General features: G+C 38.8%; 1 protein-coding gene across 3 annotated transcripts in view; it reads right to left on the bottom strand.

Moving 5' to 3' along the window:
* Window positions 1–11,113: 11,113 nt before the first annotated feature.
* LOC137297715 (NADPH--cytochrome P450 reductase-like) overlaps window positions 11,114–17,475 on the bottom strand; it is a 48,301-nt gene continuing 41,939 nt past the window's right edge. For all 3 annotated transcript variants that reach the window (XM_067829650.1, XM_067829668.1, XM_067829659.1), the window contains 4 exons: window positions 17,150–17,299; window positions 16,085–16,349; window positions 14,754–14,982; window positions 11,114–13,017 (listed from right to left, as the gene is read on the bottom strand). In XM_067829650.1, the coding sequence (XP_067685751.1) occupies window positions 12,873–13,017; window positions 14,754–14,982; window positions 16,085–16,349; window positions 17,150–17,299 (789 nt within the window). In that variant the 3' untranslated portion in view covers window positions 11,114–12,872. The remainder of the gene's footprint in view (window positions 13,018–14,753; window positions 14,983–16,084; window positions 16,350–17,149; window positions 17,300–17,475) is intronic.

Here is a 17,475-nt window from a genome sequence, read left to right as displayed (position 1 = left end):
CGTGCATTGCTTTAACCTCAACTTTCGAAAAATGCACTTTTTCCCTGGGGTGTTTACAAGCGCAGGTTGTCGATTGCATTCGGTTTTTCATTCATTTCAATGTCATGGCACGTAGGAAATTATCAGAGGCCACTCGTTGGCAAATAATCGGCATGAGGAATGCTGGTATGTCTCTAAGACAAATCGGGACTCAAATCGGACGACATCATTCCATAATTTCAAAACTTTTGAAAAAATACCGGGCCACTAATGAAGTTAAAGACCTGCCTAGACCAGGAAGACCCAGGAAGACCACAGTCCGGGAGGACAGAGCTTTACTGAGACTTGTACGGCGCAGGTCCTTCGACTCGAGCTCTCGGTTGAGACAGGAGTGGCTTCCAGGGAGACCCATCTCGAACAGGACTGTTCGGAATCGTCTGAAAGCTGCAGGATACCGGGCAAGGAGGCCAATCAAGCGACCCAGACTGTCTCCAGCCCATAAGGCAGCCCGACTGGCCTGGTGTAATGACCGTTTGCACTGGAACATTGCCTCTTGGAGGAAGGTCCATTTCTCAGATGAGAGCCGGTTCTTGCTGCACATGGTGGACGGTCGTACTCGGGTCTGGAGGCAGAGGAACACAGCAATGGCTCCACGGAACATCCAGGAGACTGTGGCCTTTGGGGGAGGTTCCGTTATGGTATGGGGGTGCATTTCCATGAACTGCAAGTTGGATATCATTACCATCCGTGGCAACCTTAACGGTGTTCGTTACCAACAGGAGGTTCTTGACAGGGCTGTGGTACCTCATTTTGAGAACCATCCTCTGGCAACGAGACCCATATTTATGGACGACAATGCTAGACCTCACAGGACGCATGCTGTAAATGATTTTTTGCGGCAAAATGCAATTGACAGAATTCCATGGCCTGCCATGAGCCCTGACCTCAACCCCATTGAACATTTGTGGGACTTTCTTGGCCGTCGTGTGAGGCAGAGAGACCCACCAGTCCATAATCTCAACGAATTGACGGCTGCCCTGCATGAGGAGTGGAACAGGATCCCCCAGAATCAGATCCGGAGACTCATCCAAGGAATGAGGAGGCGTCTGGAATCGGTGGTGCGTGCGCAGGGAGGACACACTAGATATTGATGAAAGTCGGTGTGCAGACTCTCAGATGACTGTTCTTTCTTTCCATGTGACATTTGTGTTAATACACCTGACAACAACGTCTGTGGATGAATAGTAAATTGTGTCCATTTTTTCATGAATTTAAGACAGTTTTAAGAATTTGGATTTCGTTGCAATAAAGCAAAGTCTTGATACTTTTTCCCTTTAAGTTGTTTGTCAGAGATCGTCTGTTGAATAAAAAAGTGTCAAACTATATCAACCCGGCATATTTTGATTGTCAGAACACTTCAAAGTTGCTCCAAAAGAAAAAATTGGGGTGTTGCTTGATTAATTTCCAGGTGTATATATATACATAATAAAGCCCTAGCACAATACAAGTAATAAAATCTTTTTACTAGTTTACTTAACACTTCGTACCAATATTAAAAGTCAGTAAAAGTACTATTATACTACTACTAATACCACAAGATGCTAAACACGAAGCTGGGCGCTCGGGGTTCTAACTTGTGCGCTCAAGATATTACCTTGTGCGCTCAACATACTAATTTGTGCGATCAGTACATTAACTTGTGCGCTCAAGATAATAACCCGTCTTGTTCAAGATACTAACTTGTGGGCTCAACATAAATTTTATTTCATCCGGTCCCTTCAGCGCTTCAGAACTAATTCACACACCTGGTATCATCACTAATTGATGCATACACATCTGTTCTCGTGGCTACATTGCATACAATGAACTGTTGATGGACATTTTGATAAAAATGTTTTTAAGTTCTGACAAAATTGTTGTCTGATTCAAAATACATGTTAAAGACTTAGGTTTCTTTCGTCATTTAATGGCAAAACAATGTTCCCAAGTTATAATGTAAGACAATTAATAAATTAGTAAGAGTTTCATGTGATTTGCTTCTTTGCTTAGGTCGGCCAGTAAACACGTGTATCCAAGGTTTGAAAAACACTAGTGAAAAACGCTACTATCTAAACACACAGCAATTTTGTGAAGGTTGTATTTGAAAAAATGTGAAGGTTGTATTTGAAAAAAAAGAAAGATCAGAAAGATTATTGTAGAGCCCTGTAGGCAACAACATATATAACACATTGTAAAATATTTGTGTTTTGTTTAGGAGAAATCTTATAATAGTTTCGGTTTGTTTAGTGTTTGTCACAGTATGTATGTATAAACAGTATGCATGATGCCTCTGGGCAAGAAACTAACATGAAAGTTTCTTTCAGTACAGACCGTTTTGTGTGTAAAAGCCGTCTGTAAGAAGCTGTTATGGAGAAGACAGGGTCGGTGTATTCTCATCACTGAACAGTTTGTATTTGGAAAACCTAACGGCACAATCGGAGGTTCAATTTACAAAATTTATGTAGGCAAGTAGGTAGATGGTAGATAGGTAGGTAGATGGGTGGGTAGGTAGGTAGGTAGGTAGGTAGGTAGGTAGGTAGGTAGGTAGGTAGGTAGGTGGGTTTTGGTACATAGGAAAGTAGATGGGATAGGTAGTTAGGTAGGTATATAGGTAGGTAGATAGGAACGGTAGTTTGATGGGTGGGTACGTGGGTAGGTAGGCGGGTTGGGAAGAAGGTAGGTGGGTGGGAGTTAGGTAGTAATAGCTTAAGCATGCTCAAAGGGTACAAAATTACAATACAGTTACATGTATTGCAAAGAGCTACAATTGAAAGGCCACCTTGAACATGAGTTTTTAGATAATATTTAAATATTTCAAAGTCACAACAGTCTCTGACGCTCTGTGGGAGACTGTTCCAGGCCATTGATCCTGCATGGATAAAGGACTTGTTTAAATCCATCCCTATTGTCTGGGAACACCAGGCATGTTCAAAGAGATTGGGAAGGCGTGTACACCGTTAGAAGATTAGATAGACAAGAAAGTCCAGTTCCAGTTCATATATGATTCAAAGCAAAGGCTATATGAATATTCATTTTCAAAAGCGAAACTCTTCAGTAAGTTTACACAATATGTTAAATCAATACTCCTTACTTGTAAATCATTCATTCTTACTGAAAAATGTCTTTTAGACATTAACGCTGAGAAATTCCAAACATCACTATCCACTTTCAGATGTGGTTCTTATGATCATCGAATAGAAATAGGCAGACATCTCTGGATATCACAGGAAAAACGATTATGTAAATATTGCACTTATCAGTAGGTAGTAGATCAATGACATTTCTTGTTTGTTTGTCCATTGTATTCACATATCAGAAAGGAATACACAAAGGAATATATCTATTTGAACCCCCGAGCAGACCCTCATGTCACCCAAAGATCAAACAGTTACAAAGCATCTTCCAGTGTATATATATATGTTACACCCAGTGTGTAAAGTGAATCAATGTGTAAATTGCCGGAAATTTTTTATTTATTTGACAGATTGACAGGAAAGAAAGGGACATCTTTTTTCAAATAAAACACTTTGGGTGACTTTGTTTGCACAAGTGAAGCTTTCGCGGCACTGCTGATGTTTTTTTTATTTCAGTTTTAAAGTTTTTTTGTTGGGTGCACACAGCTTCCTTATCTTACAACAGTTGCATTTGGTTTAAACCTGCCCACCACAATTTCACTCTTGAATATCAGATCCTCTGCATTACACATGTGATACTATTTATATTTCTTTCTATTGTACCCTTGGCTACTCGGGGTAGCCTAGTGGTTAAGCGTTCGCTCGTCACGCCGAAGACCGGGTTCGATTCCCAACATGAGTCTGGTGTACCCCTGCCTTGATATTGTTGGAATATTGTTAAGAGCGACTTTTAAATATAGTCAACTACTTTGTTACTGAATGTAAAAATGCACAACTGGCCTATGGTCTTTTCAGTACTGAAAAAAAACAGACTGTTTGAATGCCGGGTAGCTAGGTAGCTGATTGATAGCTGTGTTTTTGGACAAGAAACAACAACAGTGGTGAGATAACAAAGGTGGACACTTAACAAGGATGTAAGCAGGTACTTCGCACTGTTATATAATGGTAAGGGACACTTGGAGACCAGGAGAAAATCCACTACTGGGTAATTAAGCACCGATATCATTAGGCAGGCAAGTTCCCTAGTCATGGTTAAAGGCTGATTGAGCTCTGTGTGGCTTCTTGTAGTGTGCTATGACGCCAGTTGTTGTTTTTACTGTTGTTTCTTCGGAGGCTTCAAACATGACTGTACACTGGTTCTTGCTTGTGTTTCTTGACTGAAGTCTGGTGGTCTGCCGTTCATGGGTATGAGGGTCTCGCCAATATACTGGTCGCCACTTGATCTGATGCTGACAACAAATAAACGAAACAAAAACGTTTTGAGAACGTTTCAAGTAGCACTCGACGGCTGTTCAATCCAACGAAATAACGGCGCATTCTGTCGGGACGAAACAATACGGTGATTGATATAGCCACCACAGATTCACACCACACGGGTGCAAAAACTCAGAAGAACAATGTCACAGCGACAGCTATGTCGTTGATTCGGATCGTTGTGTTGAAACTCCAAAACCTTCAACACAGACATTCACTCGTAGAGCGAAGACTGTTTTGTTCAACAGTAAGTATCCTCACCCATTTGGTGGCCTCATACCAAATGCAGCTTGCTAGATAACTGTTGGAATATAGAATGTCAGTGCAAAGGAACACCTTGGCCATCCAAAAAACAAATTCCGGTTGATGTAAAGAAGTAACTGTTTGTGACTGATTGGACAACTGAAATTGAGTAATGACACCAGGTGTTCGTGAAAAGGGTAAACATGCTCTGCCTTACCGGTAGCACAACCATTCACACAGTGTACCTAATACTGGAAGTTTGCTTTTCCTAATGCTTCCAGTACTGATATGCCTGTGAATGAATGGCTGTACAACCGGGAGGAGAGTGGCCTATAACAAACTAGGCTCTCATATGATCGATGATACGGAAAATCTGATTAGACTATTTGCAACTACTATGAAGAAGTACAGAAATTCATATACTTCAAAGCAAATACAATTTTGGGGGAAATAAATTTGTATCATAGCATATAGAGGGTCAGATACTTCATTACGCTTTCAGGAGATGCTACTTGATAAACAGAGACTTTTTCTGGTTACATTTTCTTTCTATTCTTGGGTACAGCGTGTCAGGGCTTGATCTGGCCCCATCCTCACGGGCAGTTACTATTCAGCTTTACCTGATGATAGAGGGAGAACAAGTCTTGTACTCAAGAATAAAAGATGTGAAAAAGAAAATCTGTATGTTTATAGAGGGTCAGTTTTAACGGATTAAGCATATATGCTACTGAGCTCATGATGAAATAACTGACAAACACAACAGGATCCGATGAGATCTAAATTTTATTTAATTTAGTATATGCATTATGATACAGCCTATGACAAGGGATAAAATCGAATTCACTCATGACGACTTCCACTCACGGTGGTGTCTATAAAATATACTTCCTAATAGAATAAAATGTTAAGCGCCACCCAGTATATTTGCCAAAATTGGTTGTCTGTTAGGAAATCTTTCAGAAAAGAAACAATAATCAGAATTTGGTTTAGTACTTTTCAGATTAATAGCAAAGTCATTATTGAAAGTAACCTTTACTTTAAACAGGATGTATGCGCTTTTGGAAAAAAAAAGGCATTTTGTGTAACTCAAACAGGTCACCTTCCTTTGAAAAGTTAAAATCAGAAATGAGTGTTTTATGGTCACGTGACTCATTTTTGACAAGTGAAATCTAAGCTAAATAGCGTTGTATAAGCAGGATAGGTATAGTTATTTTGCTTTAAAATGCAATACCATCATACCTTTAACAATATTTCCTTTAATTTTAAATTCAAATGATTATGGTATCCCTATATCAGTTACTAGAGCCTTGATATTTTGGAGAAAGCACTGGGTAGGGACATTCTAGTTCAAACATTTGTTGCTGCATTGCGAATCAATCTTTAATGCAATACGTATCTGATCCATCTACTCGAGCAGTGTGAGAAATAGTCACATGCCCGCTAGCCCGTGGCTAGTAAAAATCCAGTCGGGTCAGTAAATCTCCACAGTCACTGGCCCGATTGACTATTACATTTTCATGATGGTATGTTTCGATTTGCTTAGTTTCTACATTTAATTTTCGGGTTAGTGAATCAGTCTGTGGGCCAGGAACTTTTAGGCATAGCTAACCCGACTGGCTATCAAAATTTGAAAGCTACTAGCACACTGTTCTCAAGCATTGATTCGTATGGAGTTTCAAAATGTGCGATTGCACTGGAAATCCCTACACTTTTTGGAAATACAGAGTAAGGGCATCCATGTCTGAATGATTCATTCACTAGTATGCATAACTGTATGCATATCTGTATTACTGCTGAACAGCGGAAGAACAAAACGTTTCTTTCCTTCAAGCAAATTTGCCAAATATCAGAAAGTTATAAGACATTAAAAGTTCATCTGATACAACCTCCAATGGCAATAATATCATATTTTCACGCAGAAAGGTATCCTCCATGAGTTAATGATCTGACTTTAATATGAATGCGTGACCACTGTCTATTATTATTTATTTATTATTATACGATATTTTTATATATCAACGCAACTAGTACATGCTCAAGGTGCTGGTATTTCTTCCCTCGATCACTGGATGTAAGTGTTAACGGCACATCTTATTATCAATCTCAACTCCAAGGTTGACTCCAAGGTTTGTACACCCGGTCACAGGTGGGCACAATCCTGACACCTCTAGGGATCATCCATTTATCTTTAACAAAAAGGAAAGTATTGTTTGTTTTTCAGCTGTTCATCAGTAATACACAGTGAGTGAGTTAAGTTTTAACGCCGCGTTTAGCAATATTACCGCAAAATCACGGCGGGGGACACCAGAAAATGGGCTTCACACATTGTACCCAAGTGGGGAATCGAACCCGGGTCTTCGGCGTCACGAGTGAACGGCTTAACCACTACGCTACCCCACCGCCCCAGTAATACACAGACCCCAATTACATGACTGATATTATGAGCAGTTTTCCCGCCTTCCTGGCAGGGTAAGACACAATCTGATAGAGTTGTACCACTTAATGTTACAACACTGTCACAGAGGAGTCCATTTTCAGCTGTACTCAGAAAATTTCTTTTCATACAAATAACCCTGTAACAACTTACTTGTTTTACTTTATTTAGCTTCATTAAACACCTGCAGTAAGGAGACTGACAACATGGTAAAGAATGACTTCATACAAATACTATATGTGTGTGCGTGTATGCGTGTGTGCGTGTGTGCGTGTCTGTCTGTGTCCATATTTTCTCGAGTGGTTGGTTCATATTTGGACAGGATGGTCAAGCATAATGGTTACAGCGGTCACTGGTCATGCCAGAGACAAATTTGATTCCCCTCGTGGACATGCGTGCAGCCCCTATTTGGTGTCCCTCGCAATATTGCTGGAATATTGCTAAAAACGGTGCAAAACTAAAACTCAGTCTTTTCTGGACCTCACAATGTTGACCTTTCACTTCAAAGAGAGTATGACTAAAGGTGGGTAACACTATAAATGTTCTCAACACATTTTACCCATGTGGGTAATCCAACCCAAGCCTTCCAAGGTGAATTAATGGGTTTAACCACAAGAATACCCCACCAACCTGAAACAATTTATTTTGAAGTTGGAGTGAGTGAGTTTTAGTTTCACACCATCTTTAGCAATATTCCAGCAATATCATAGCAGGGGATACCAGAAATGGGCTTCACACTTTGTTCCCACGCCTGGAACTGAACCCGAGCCTTCAGTGTGACGTGCTTTCAACACTGGACTACCCCCAATGCTCGGGTATAAGTTGAAAAATTATATCCTAAACAATTTATCATTTATTAGCTGTGAAACAATTAATTAAATTGATCTGGTCTAAACATAGAATTCTTCTGAACATAGACATATGAATAACATAACAAACATCTACAGTATGAATGGACAGTCTTGACTATATAATCTTTGGAATCCAATACAATATTTTCAATAAACACAAACGCTTACTTCTGCAATGACCACTAACAATGAAGCTGCTGTAGTCTACTATCAATATCACACGTTGGCCACCTCAAAAACTAGTTTCAGTACAAATGTATCACGCCTGATTAATGATGTACAAGTAGCTCAGTATAAAAACACATATATAGTACAAATGAGCACACAAAATGCCTTGGGTAACCATAGCACCCACTGGAAAGGTAACCATAGCAACCTAAGAAAAATCACAGAGTACATTCACAACAGTGTGTAAAAAATATGCAGGTCTTGTGAAAATGCAGTTGAATAAATGGAGAAATTGTATACATGAATTCCATGACATCATGCAGTGTTAAAAAAATATTGAAAGATCTTAATGCTTTTCACATTTATCCTAAAGAAAGTAAATTTATAATACAGTATCCATGCTGCCTTTGACTTAAACGTCTTCATTTTTGTTGAAATGAGTCACATTTTGGTGACATTTGGGATCATATTTTATTAAGAAAAACGGAGATGTGTGAATAGCATGTTTTCACATAAGCCTGTTTTATCTTTCATTGAAAATATTCAAACGGACATCTGACAAATCCCATCTCTCCATCCCATAGTTCAAATACACACACTCACTAATGGATTACTAACTAAAGGCATCAAGCCATATCACATTAAAGAGAAAAGATAACATAAAAGTATGTCAGTTTACTGTTACCATGGCTACAGTGGAGATGGCAGTGGTTACTTGCTACTGTTTTTGTATTGCAACACGAATGCTGTATTCACAGTACAGAGCACCCTTTTAGTTCATCTTTTCCAGAGAAAACATGGTCAAAACATGTCAAATGTACATTTTGTCATTATTTCATTAGATACATTGAATAACACACTATTAGCTGTATTGTATTGTTTTGCATTTGTCATAGTGCATTTGTTTTCACCCTGATATTAACCGATATCAAATAGGTCAAGGTCACCCGTTTCAGTTTGTTCACTACAGATGTCTCACAAAAAAATATATATAAAGACATTGAAAAAGCATTCATGGCGTATATTACAGTGCACACACTGCTGGCATATCACTTTGCTATTAAATATGTTTAATAAGAAAATTAATACAGTTTATGATTTTCTAAAATGTGCACATAAAAATATATAATCATCAAAACCAGGAAATTACATTTTTAATGTTTTCAAGTTGCAGAAAAACAGATGATTTTACATCAATATCAGTAAGCAATACAAGATGGTACATATGCTGTGTAAAATATTTCATGTAAATGCCACAAGAAATGGAATCATGGTGTGTCATACCTATCGGACTTGACAATGAGCAGGAATATAGCAGTTCAATCTCAAGGGCACAGAAGACCAGGAAGCCATTTCAAACAGGATCTGAGTGCTAAGGTGATCGTAACTCCAATACTTCAACATAGGCTTAAGGCAGTTGTAGCAATACAATGACTTTGTGACACAGGCCTCTGAACCTAATTTCGCAAAGTCATTGCAATGCTAAGGTCATGCTAACTCCCATATTTTAATATAGCCTTACAACAGTCGTAGTGCTATGATCAATTTGTGACTCAGGCCTCAGGGTCCCATTTAAAAAAAGTGATCTTTGAGCTAACAAGTTTGTACCTGGCATACTTTACATAGGTTTACCACAGTCATAGTGCTATGATCAGTTTGTGACTCAGGCCTCTGGGACCCATTTCAAAAAAGTGATCTCAGCGCTAAGGTGATTATAACTAGCATTCTTAAACATAGTCATTCATAGTGCTATGATCAATTTGTAAAACAGGCCTTTGGGCCCCTTTTCACAAAGTGAGGTTAGCGCATACTTGAACATAGGCTTACAAAAGGTCTTAGTGCTACGATTGCTTTATGAAATGGATGCCTGGGCTCATTTTCACAAAGTGATCTTAGTACTGAGACTGCCATACTTAACAAGGATATCTGACTATATCATTGCTTGGAGTTCACTTTTTGGAAAAGGTTCAAATTCCAGTTTGGGAGCAAAATTTTAAAACCCACTTAAGGGGTTGAAAGCCAGGATATGGATGGAAAATGTTCAAACAGCATTCTTGCAAACTCATTCATTGAACATTTAGGTGTTGTTCTTTCTGTCAGAGATGCAATTATATACTATTGTGTTTGGTGTGTTGGAATATTTACCATTAGTTGTTTTAGATTCTGATGTTATTTATGTCAAATGTGGTTTTAGCACTGTGAATTATGTGACACTACTATGCACCTCTTTAAAGGTCAACTCATTATGCTCAGCCAAATATAATTTTCTTTTTCTATTAACATTACTTTTACTCAGTAATTTAATATATCATTTGATTAGGTTTGTTACAAGAAGTACTTTTATTTCTCTTGTTTTGTATGCATTTAGTGTAATGAAATGACATATACCGAGGTCTATACCATTATACATATCCTATCAAAACAATGGAGTATCATTGCAGATCTGTTTATTGTATATTTCTTTGTTCATGGCCAAAAGCATCTGGATGTTAAAACATAATTATATTTACATTTAAAGTATAATTTATTACCACATAGCCAAATAATCACAATTTTAAAAAAAATCATAAGAAGAAATTGTGTCCGTCTCTGAAAAAGACTGAAAGAAACATTAAGAAGCACATATACGACTAATAGCCTCACTGGTACTCGTCCAGTACTTTCAAGTACTTACAAGTATTCATTCATCAGTACTTATCAGTCAGCTGGTTAGCTTGCTGTTTAACACAGCACTCAGCAATGTTCCAACTATATGGCAGCAGTCTATAGATAAGGCCAGGCAATCTAGTGATCAACAGCATGAGCATTGATCTGCACAACTGGGATACTATGACATGTGTAAACCAAGTCTGACTATCCGATCCTGTTTGTCGCCTCTTACGACAACTACTGAAGATCAACTCTAACCCATATGTTTATAGAGTGTGGATGATATTGTGCTTCCGGAAATATGATAAACCTTGTTCAATCTCCTTGTAACATGTCCCAAAAAGGATAAAAGACAAAACAGGGAACTTTAAAGAATTTATTTTGCATCCAGTGACTATACCTTTTTTAACCATGTTTACAACTATTTTTTCAGAAATACAAAATGTTCTCTTTTCAAGTTTACTTCGACTACTATCAAACAGTAGAAAAACAATATATATATTACTTACCCCTGCGCCCCATTTCAAAAAGCTATCATAGTGCTACAACTGTTGTCCCTCCAAAACAGTAACTCTTAAACACAGACCTTTGACAGTTGGATCACTACTTTGTGAAACAGGGCCAGGACATGACTGAATCTATGTCTATATTTTGATGCCAGCAGTTCATTCTGCAAAGAAGATTGAATGAGCTCAATTTGAATTATATTTGTCCAGTGTTTCAGATGTATCAAGGCACATCACCTTGTCTGAGAACTGTCATGGACAACAGAGCTGATGTCAGGTCTACCTGATTGTTGAAACAATTGAGCATAAGAATGTTACTCCTGCTGAGAGACCATGGAACATAATCAAGTCAAATCAGCATATCCTTGTACCACAGGGGGAGGCAATTCTCCATAATTAACATCTGGTGTCATAGCCCACTAAGGAAAATGGAACTAACAGCCATAGCAACATAAATGACATCAAATTACCAGCAGGTTTCTACCTATAGTCTACAACAACTAGTCTTTATCACAAACAGTTAAAGGAGTACCTTGGCTCAAATAGTCTCAATTAAGAAATATAATTTGTCTGGTCTTCATAAATATCATTTCATCAGGAACACTGTGCGTAACTATTTGCACTTCATAGCTTGATGAGCAAACCTATCACAAAATAGAAAGTGTATCAGTGTCTGTGTGTGCTAAAATCTGGGGGTTGTTTATGCACCTTTAGGACAGTTAACAGAATATTACAGCCTCTCATGGCATCATCCAGACTGACTGGGTAGGAAAGGAACTAAATAAGGAACTTTTCATTTTATCTTCTTTTACTAATTCCTTTTTACAGATTCCAGTTTGATCTTTTGTCAATAGGTCACTGCTAGGGATCATAACCCATTTTACAGTTTGATTTGGACAAGCAGAAGATAAAAATATTTAAAATCTTTTTTATAAATAAAACAATACTAATATCTGTCAAAGCATTTCATTGTTCAAAAAACACTTTGAAGGCATTATGTTACAAATCAATAAAAGTGATACTCACTCTAATATACAGTGCAGAGTCCTTATCCACAAAGTGTTTGTACCGTTACGACCTGTTCTATAGTTCATAATAGGATTATGAATGTCAAAACGCTACAAACATTTTGTGGATCAGGACCCAAGATCTTGAATCAAACTTTTTACTGCCTGCAGTGAATAAAGAGAAGGTCTGAGGTCACTGTGACCCTAAAGGTAAAAAAAATAGACAAAAGGTTGGAATCTGATTTTCAAAGTGAAATAAATTGTTTGATGACACTAAAATCTATGCTGAAAGAATCTGCATATTCATAAAAATAGTCCTCATTCTTCATCTACTCAACTTCTAGAATGCCAATCAAGTCTTAACAAGGTTTAGAATTAAAATATGACTGGGACAATGGACATGTTACAGAGCGGTCAGGAGAAAAGAAATTTAATTCATAAACACGTTAATCATTATTTTTTTCAAATTTGGTCAACTATGGAAATACCAAGCTCTCCTTATTCTGTGGTCCCTCCAGGTATAAGACACCATGACTCCACTCAAGATGATGGTTCTTTGGATTTGAACTTGCATTGATCAAACTGAAGTAGATGAGTCCTCAAACAGCTCAACTCCATACATCACAGGAGTAACGGCCTTTGGATTGTAATTTCTTGATGTAGTCAGCGGCACCCTCTTTGTCTTTCTTGCCCATCTCCGTGACAATCTTTTCCAATAAACTGTGGACGTCTCTGGCCATGTTCCTTGCATCTCTGGCATGAGAAAATAAAGTCAGGTGAGAGCAGTGAGTGAGTGAGTTTAGTTTTATGGACTTTTAGCAATATTCCAGCAATATCATGGTAGGGGACACCAGAAAATGGGCTTCACACAATGTACCCATGTTGGGAATCAAACCCGGGTCTTCAGCATGATGAGCAAATACTTTAACCACTAGGCTACACCACCCCCTCAGGTGCGAGGAATTGACAGGGGAAAACAATTAAAGTCAGGTGAGAGCAGTGAGTGAGTGAGTTTAGTTTTATAATGCTTTTAGCAATATTCCAGCAAATTTAACAGTGGGGTACACCAGAAAATGGCTTCACACGTGGGGAATCAAACCCAGGTTCTCAGAGTGATGAGCGAACGCTTAAACCACTAGGCCACCCAACCGCCTCAGGAGAGAAGGAACTGACTCGGGAAAACAATTAAAGTGGCAGCAAAACAAAGGCACAAAGCTCTGAAGGTAATGTGAATTTTCCTGGATATTTTGCAAAGTGGGATCATTAAAAACAGCACATTTGATATAGCTACATATATCAACTGATGTGAACTGATAGAAGGGAGAAATGAATGCTGTACATAGACTGTAAATAAACATTCAAGTTGCGCCAATAGGTAAAACAACCAAATATACAAGTTTTCTTTTGTGAATTCATCATTTAAATGTGAGGTCACTATGAGGGCAATGATTTCATCAACCCCCCCCCCCAAAAAAAAACAAACAGAGAATAGGTGAAAGTTTAACATTTGGTAGTCAGAACTCCAAAGCACTCAAACTTAGTACTTCCACACACATAGATGTTATGATCATGCATACACACTGACAGCCAAACACACACATAACTGTGACTATCTGAAATACATGACAGCCAAACACACACATAACTGTGACTATCTGAAATACATGACTACCAAACACACACATAACTGTGACTATCTGAAATACATGACTACCAAACACACACATAACTGTGACTATCTGAAATACATGACTACCAAACACACACATAACTGTGACTATCTGAAATACATGACTACCAAACACACACATAACTGTGACTATCTGAAATACATGACTACCAAACACACACATAACTGTGACTATCTGAAATACATGACTACCAAACACACACATAACTGTGACTATCTGAAATACATGACAACCAAACACACACATAACTGTGACTATTTGAAATACATGACTACCAAACACACACATAACTGTGACTATCTGAAATACATGACAACCAAACACACACATAACTGTGACTATCTGAAATACATGACTACCAAACACACACATAACTGTGACTATTTGAAATACATGACTACCAAACACACACATAACTGTGACTATCTGAAATACATGACAACCAAACACACACATAACTGTGACTATTTGAAATACATGACTACCAAACACACACATAACTGTGACTATCTGAAATACATGACAACCAAACACACACATAACTGTGACTATCTGAAATACATGACTACCAAACACACACATAACTGTGACTATCTGAAATACATGACTACCAAACACACACATAACTGTGACTATCTGAAATACATGACTACCAAACACACACATAACTGTGACTATCTGAAATACATGACTACCAAACATACACATGACTATCACACCTAAACATGACAATCACATATACATGTTACAATCACGTACACACACACAACTCCCTGACAGTCACAACTTTGAACTCACCCGCACACATACACATGACCTCCATTCTCTAAGAGCTGCCAGAACTCTGCCATGTTCTGCTCTATAAGGTTCTGGACGTAGACTTTCTTCTCCTGGTCCCTGGAGAATGCTGTGTAGATCTTCGTCAAACTTCCCTTGTCCTTGTAGTTCATCATCTCGTCCTCGTAGATGAAGTCATTGGCCTTATGGCGGCAACCAAAATACAAGATTGTCTCCCCGACAGGCTTCCCTGCAACACCAGACCACATCCACTTTCCAAATCCATCCATAACATCCACAATAAAAAATGTGCCCATTGTTGAGGCACAGATGAAATTTTCACCAACCATACTTCCACTACTATGACCAGCACTAAGTTACTTGCCCTTGACCTGCATCCGGTGTTCCTAACAATTGAAACCAGAAGAAAATCAGGGGCGTGTAACTCTAAAATGGTGAGCAAAGACCAAGGTGTGTTCCAGTTAGTTCATTCAGCATTAAGAGTATCAGAATCAATCCACATACAACATAGTGATTTTCACAATATGGCTGCCGTCATGTTTAAAATGTTATCAGAATTGGCAATATTTAAAATCTAATCAGAATTCTGCATGCACATTTTCAGTGACAATCCTTGAGTTTCATAACCCATCTTACTTCAAGACAGATGTAAATATTTTCAACAGAAACACAAACAGCCAGATGATAAGAAACATGAAAGTTCATAACTGAAGTCAGTGATGCTCCACAATTCCTGAGAACAGAGTATGATTGCTCATGCACACAGATAGTGGTTTCCTGATGATTGAAAATCACTCGAAAGAAGGATTAAAAATGATCATTGACTGTAAAAAACATAATTTCAATTAATCAGGATTTTGTTGTTTTAGTATAACACACTTGAATGAAGTAAACTAATCATTAGATTTATCGAATATTCACAAACAAACATGCATTCAACAGTTAAAAGCTACCTGCATTATAAAATGTTAACCACTTTTATTTCTAATTACAATTCCAGGGCCTAGATTTTTTAAGCTCTCAGGGCTAAGACAATCGCAAGTTAATGCTAATGAATGGCACTTATGGCTATCTCAGCGCTAAGAGAGCTTCGAAAATCTAAGCCCTGTATCTTTCTTTGTTGCATGCATGCATTTCATAGCATGACAGTATTAAGTTATAAAAAACATTAATCAGAAAACTCCTGGGGAAAAAGCCTTTGCAGTGTTGCTTACATTAAATATGTATGTATTTCAATTGTAATAATCGTTCACCACAAGTCCTGTGATAAATCATAGTGGACTTGGTATCTTATTCGAAGCACTGCACACAACCAACCAATGAGAACTCACCCTCCTCCTTCAAGAAGTTCCTCTCCTGTATAAATCCTCGGAATGGAGCTACTCCAGTTCCTGGTCCAATCATGATGACAGGCGTGCTGGGTTTGAAGGGGAGTCGGAACTGAGACTTCCGGACATAGATGGGGACAGTGGGTTTGAAGGACTCAGTGGGGTGCTTCTGGGCCAGCCAACTTGTAGCCACGCCCTTTGTCAAGCGCCCTGCCCTGGTGGTGTATTCTACTAGTACAGCAGTGATGTGTATACTCTGTGGGTGAACCTGGGACAGACGTTAATGTGAGGTATAGACTTGGCCATGGTTATATAGTAAAGGAAGTCATCAAGCACTACCTGCAGACTGGAAGACTTCTCATAACACATGACCAAAATACATGACTACTAAATTCTGTCTTCCCACTGTTGGAGGTAACAGAATTTGCTTCCATTGTGGTGCTATAAGGGCAATATGAGGGTGAATCAAACCTTTGCTGCAGTACCTTTAAGGACCTGACAAATGCATGATGCTCCTCAGTGAGTGAGATTCAGCAATATTCAACGAGGGACACTAGAAATGGGCTCCACACACCATGTGGGGAATCAAACCCGGGTCTTCAGCTTGACAAGCAAACACTTGAACCAATGGGTTATGCCACCACCTCTGATGTCCAAAAAATTTATGTGACATCACTTCCTTGTCAAAAACTGATCAACCCATGAAGGTCCCAGGGTAGAACAGGCCTTCAGCAACCCATACTTGCCATGAAAGGCGACTACGCTTGTTGTAAGAGGTGACTAACGGGATTGGGTGGTCAGGCTCACTGACTTGGTTGACACACCTCATCGGTTCTCAGTTGTGCAGATGGATGCTCATGTTGTTGATCACTGGATTGTCTGGTCCAGACTCGATTATTCACAGACCGCCGTCATATAGCTGGAATATTGCTGAGTGCGGCATAAAACTAAACTTACTCACTCACTCAAAAACTGATCATGGTCCCATTTGATGTTACCATACAGAAAGTCAAGTAATCTGACAATAACAGCTCTTAAATAAAAGAACAGCTGCCTTTTTGTCCTTACCTTTGGTGAAGATGAGATGGAGTAGAAACGGGATTGTAACCGTGGCAACAGTTCACATATGTGGTCTATGGGAGGCTTGAGAGATGGTAGATCTTCCAAGATGGCCAATATGGATCGATGGTCCTTCTGGACCCAGTCGCTGTAGAGAGCCTGGAACAAGAACAAGGCAATGTAGAACCCACATGTTGACCTTGGTCATCACACTGAACATAAACATCAGATAGATCTCAATACAAGCTTTATTGGCACACTTCTGGGATGGGAATTTTCCACTGACCTGCGGATTTCCACCAGTTTTATTTCAAATTGATCAATTCAATCCCCCA

Source organism: Haliotis asinina, chromosome 1, assembly GCF_037392515.1.
Source record: "Haliotis asinina isolate JCU_RB_2024 chromosome 1, JCU_Hal_asi_v2, whole genome shotgun sequence".
Lineage (NCBI taxonomy): Eukaryota > Metazoa > Mollusca > Gastropoda > Lepetellida > Haliotidae > Haliotis > Haliotis asinina.
Note: the sequence above shows the minus strand (reverse complement) of the source record. Positions and strands in the feature narration are given on the sequence as shown.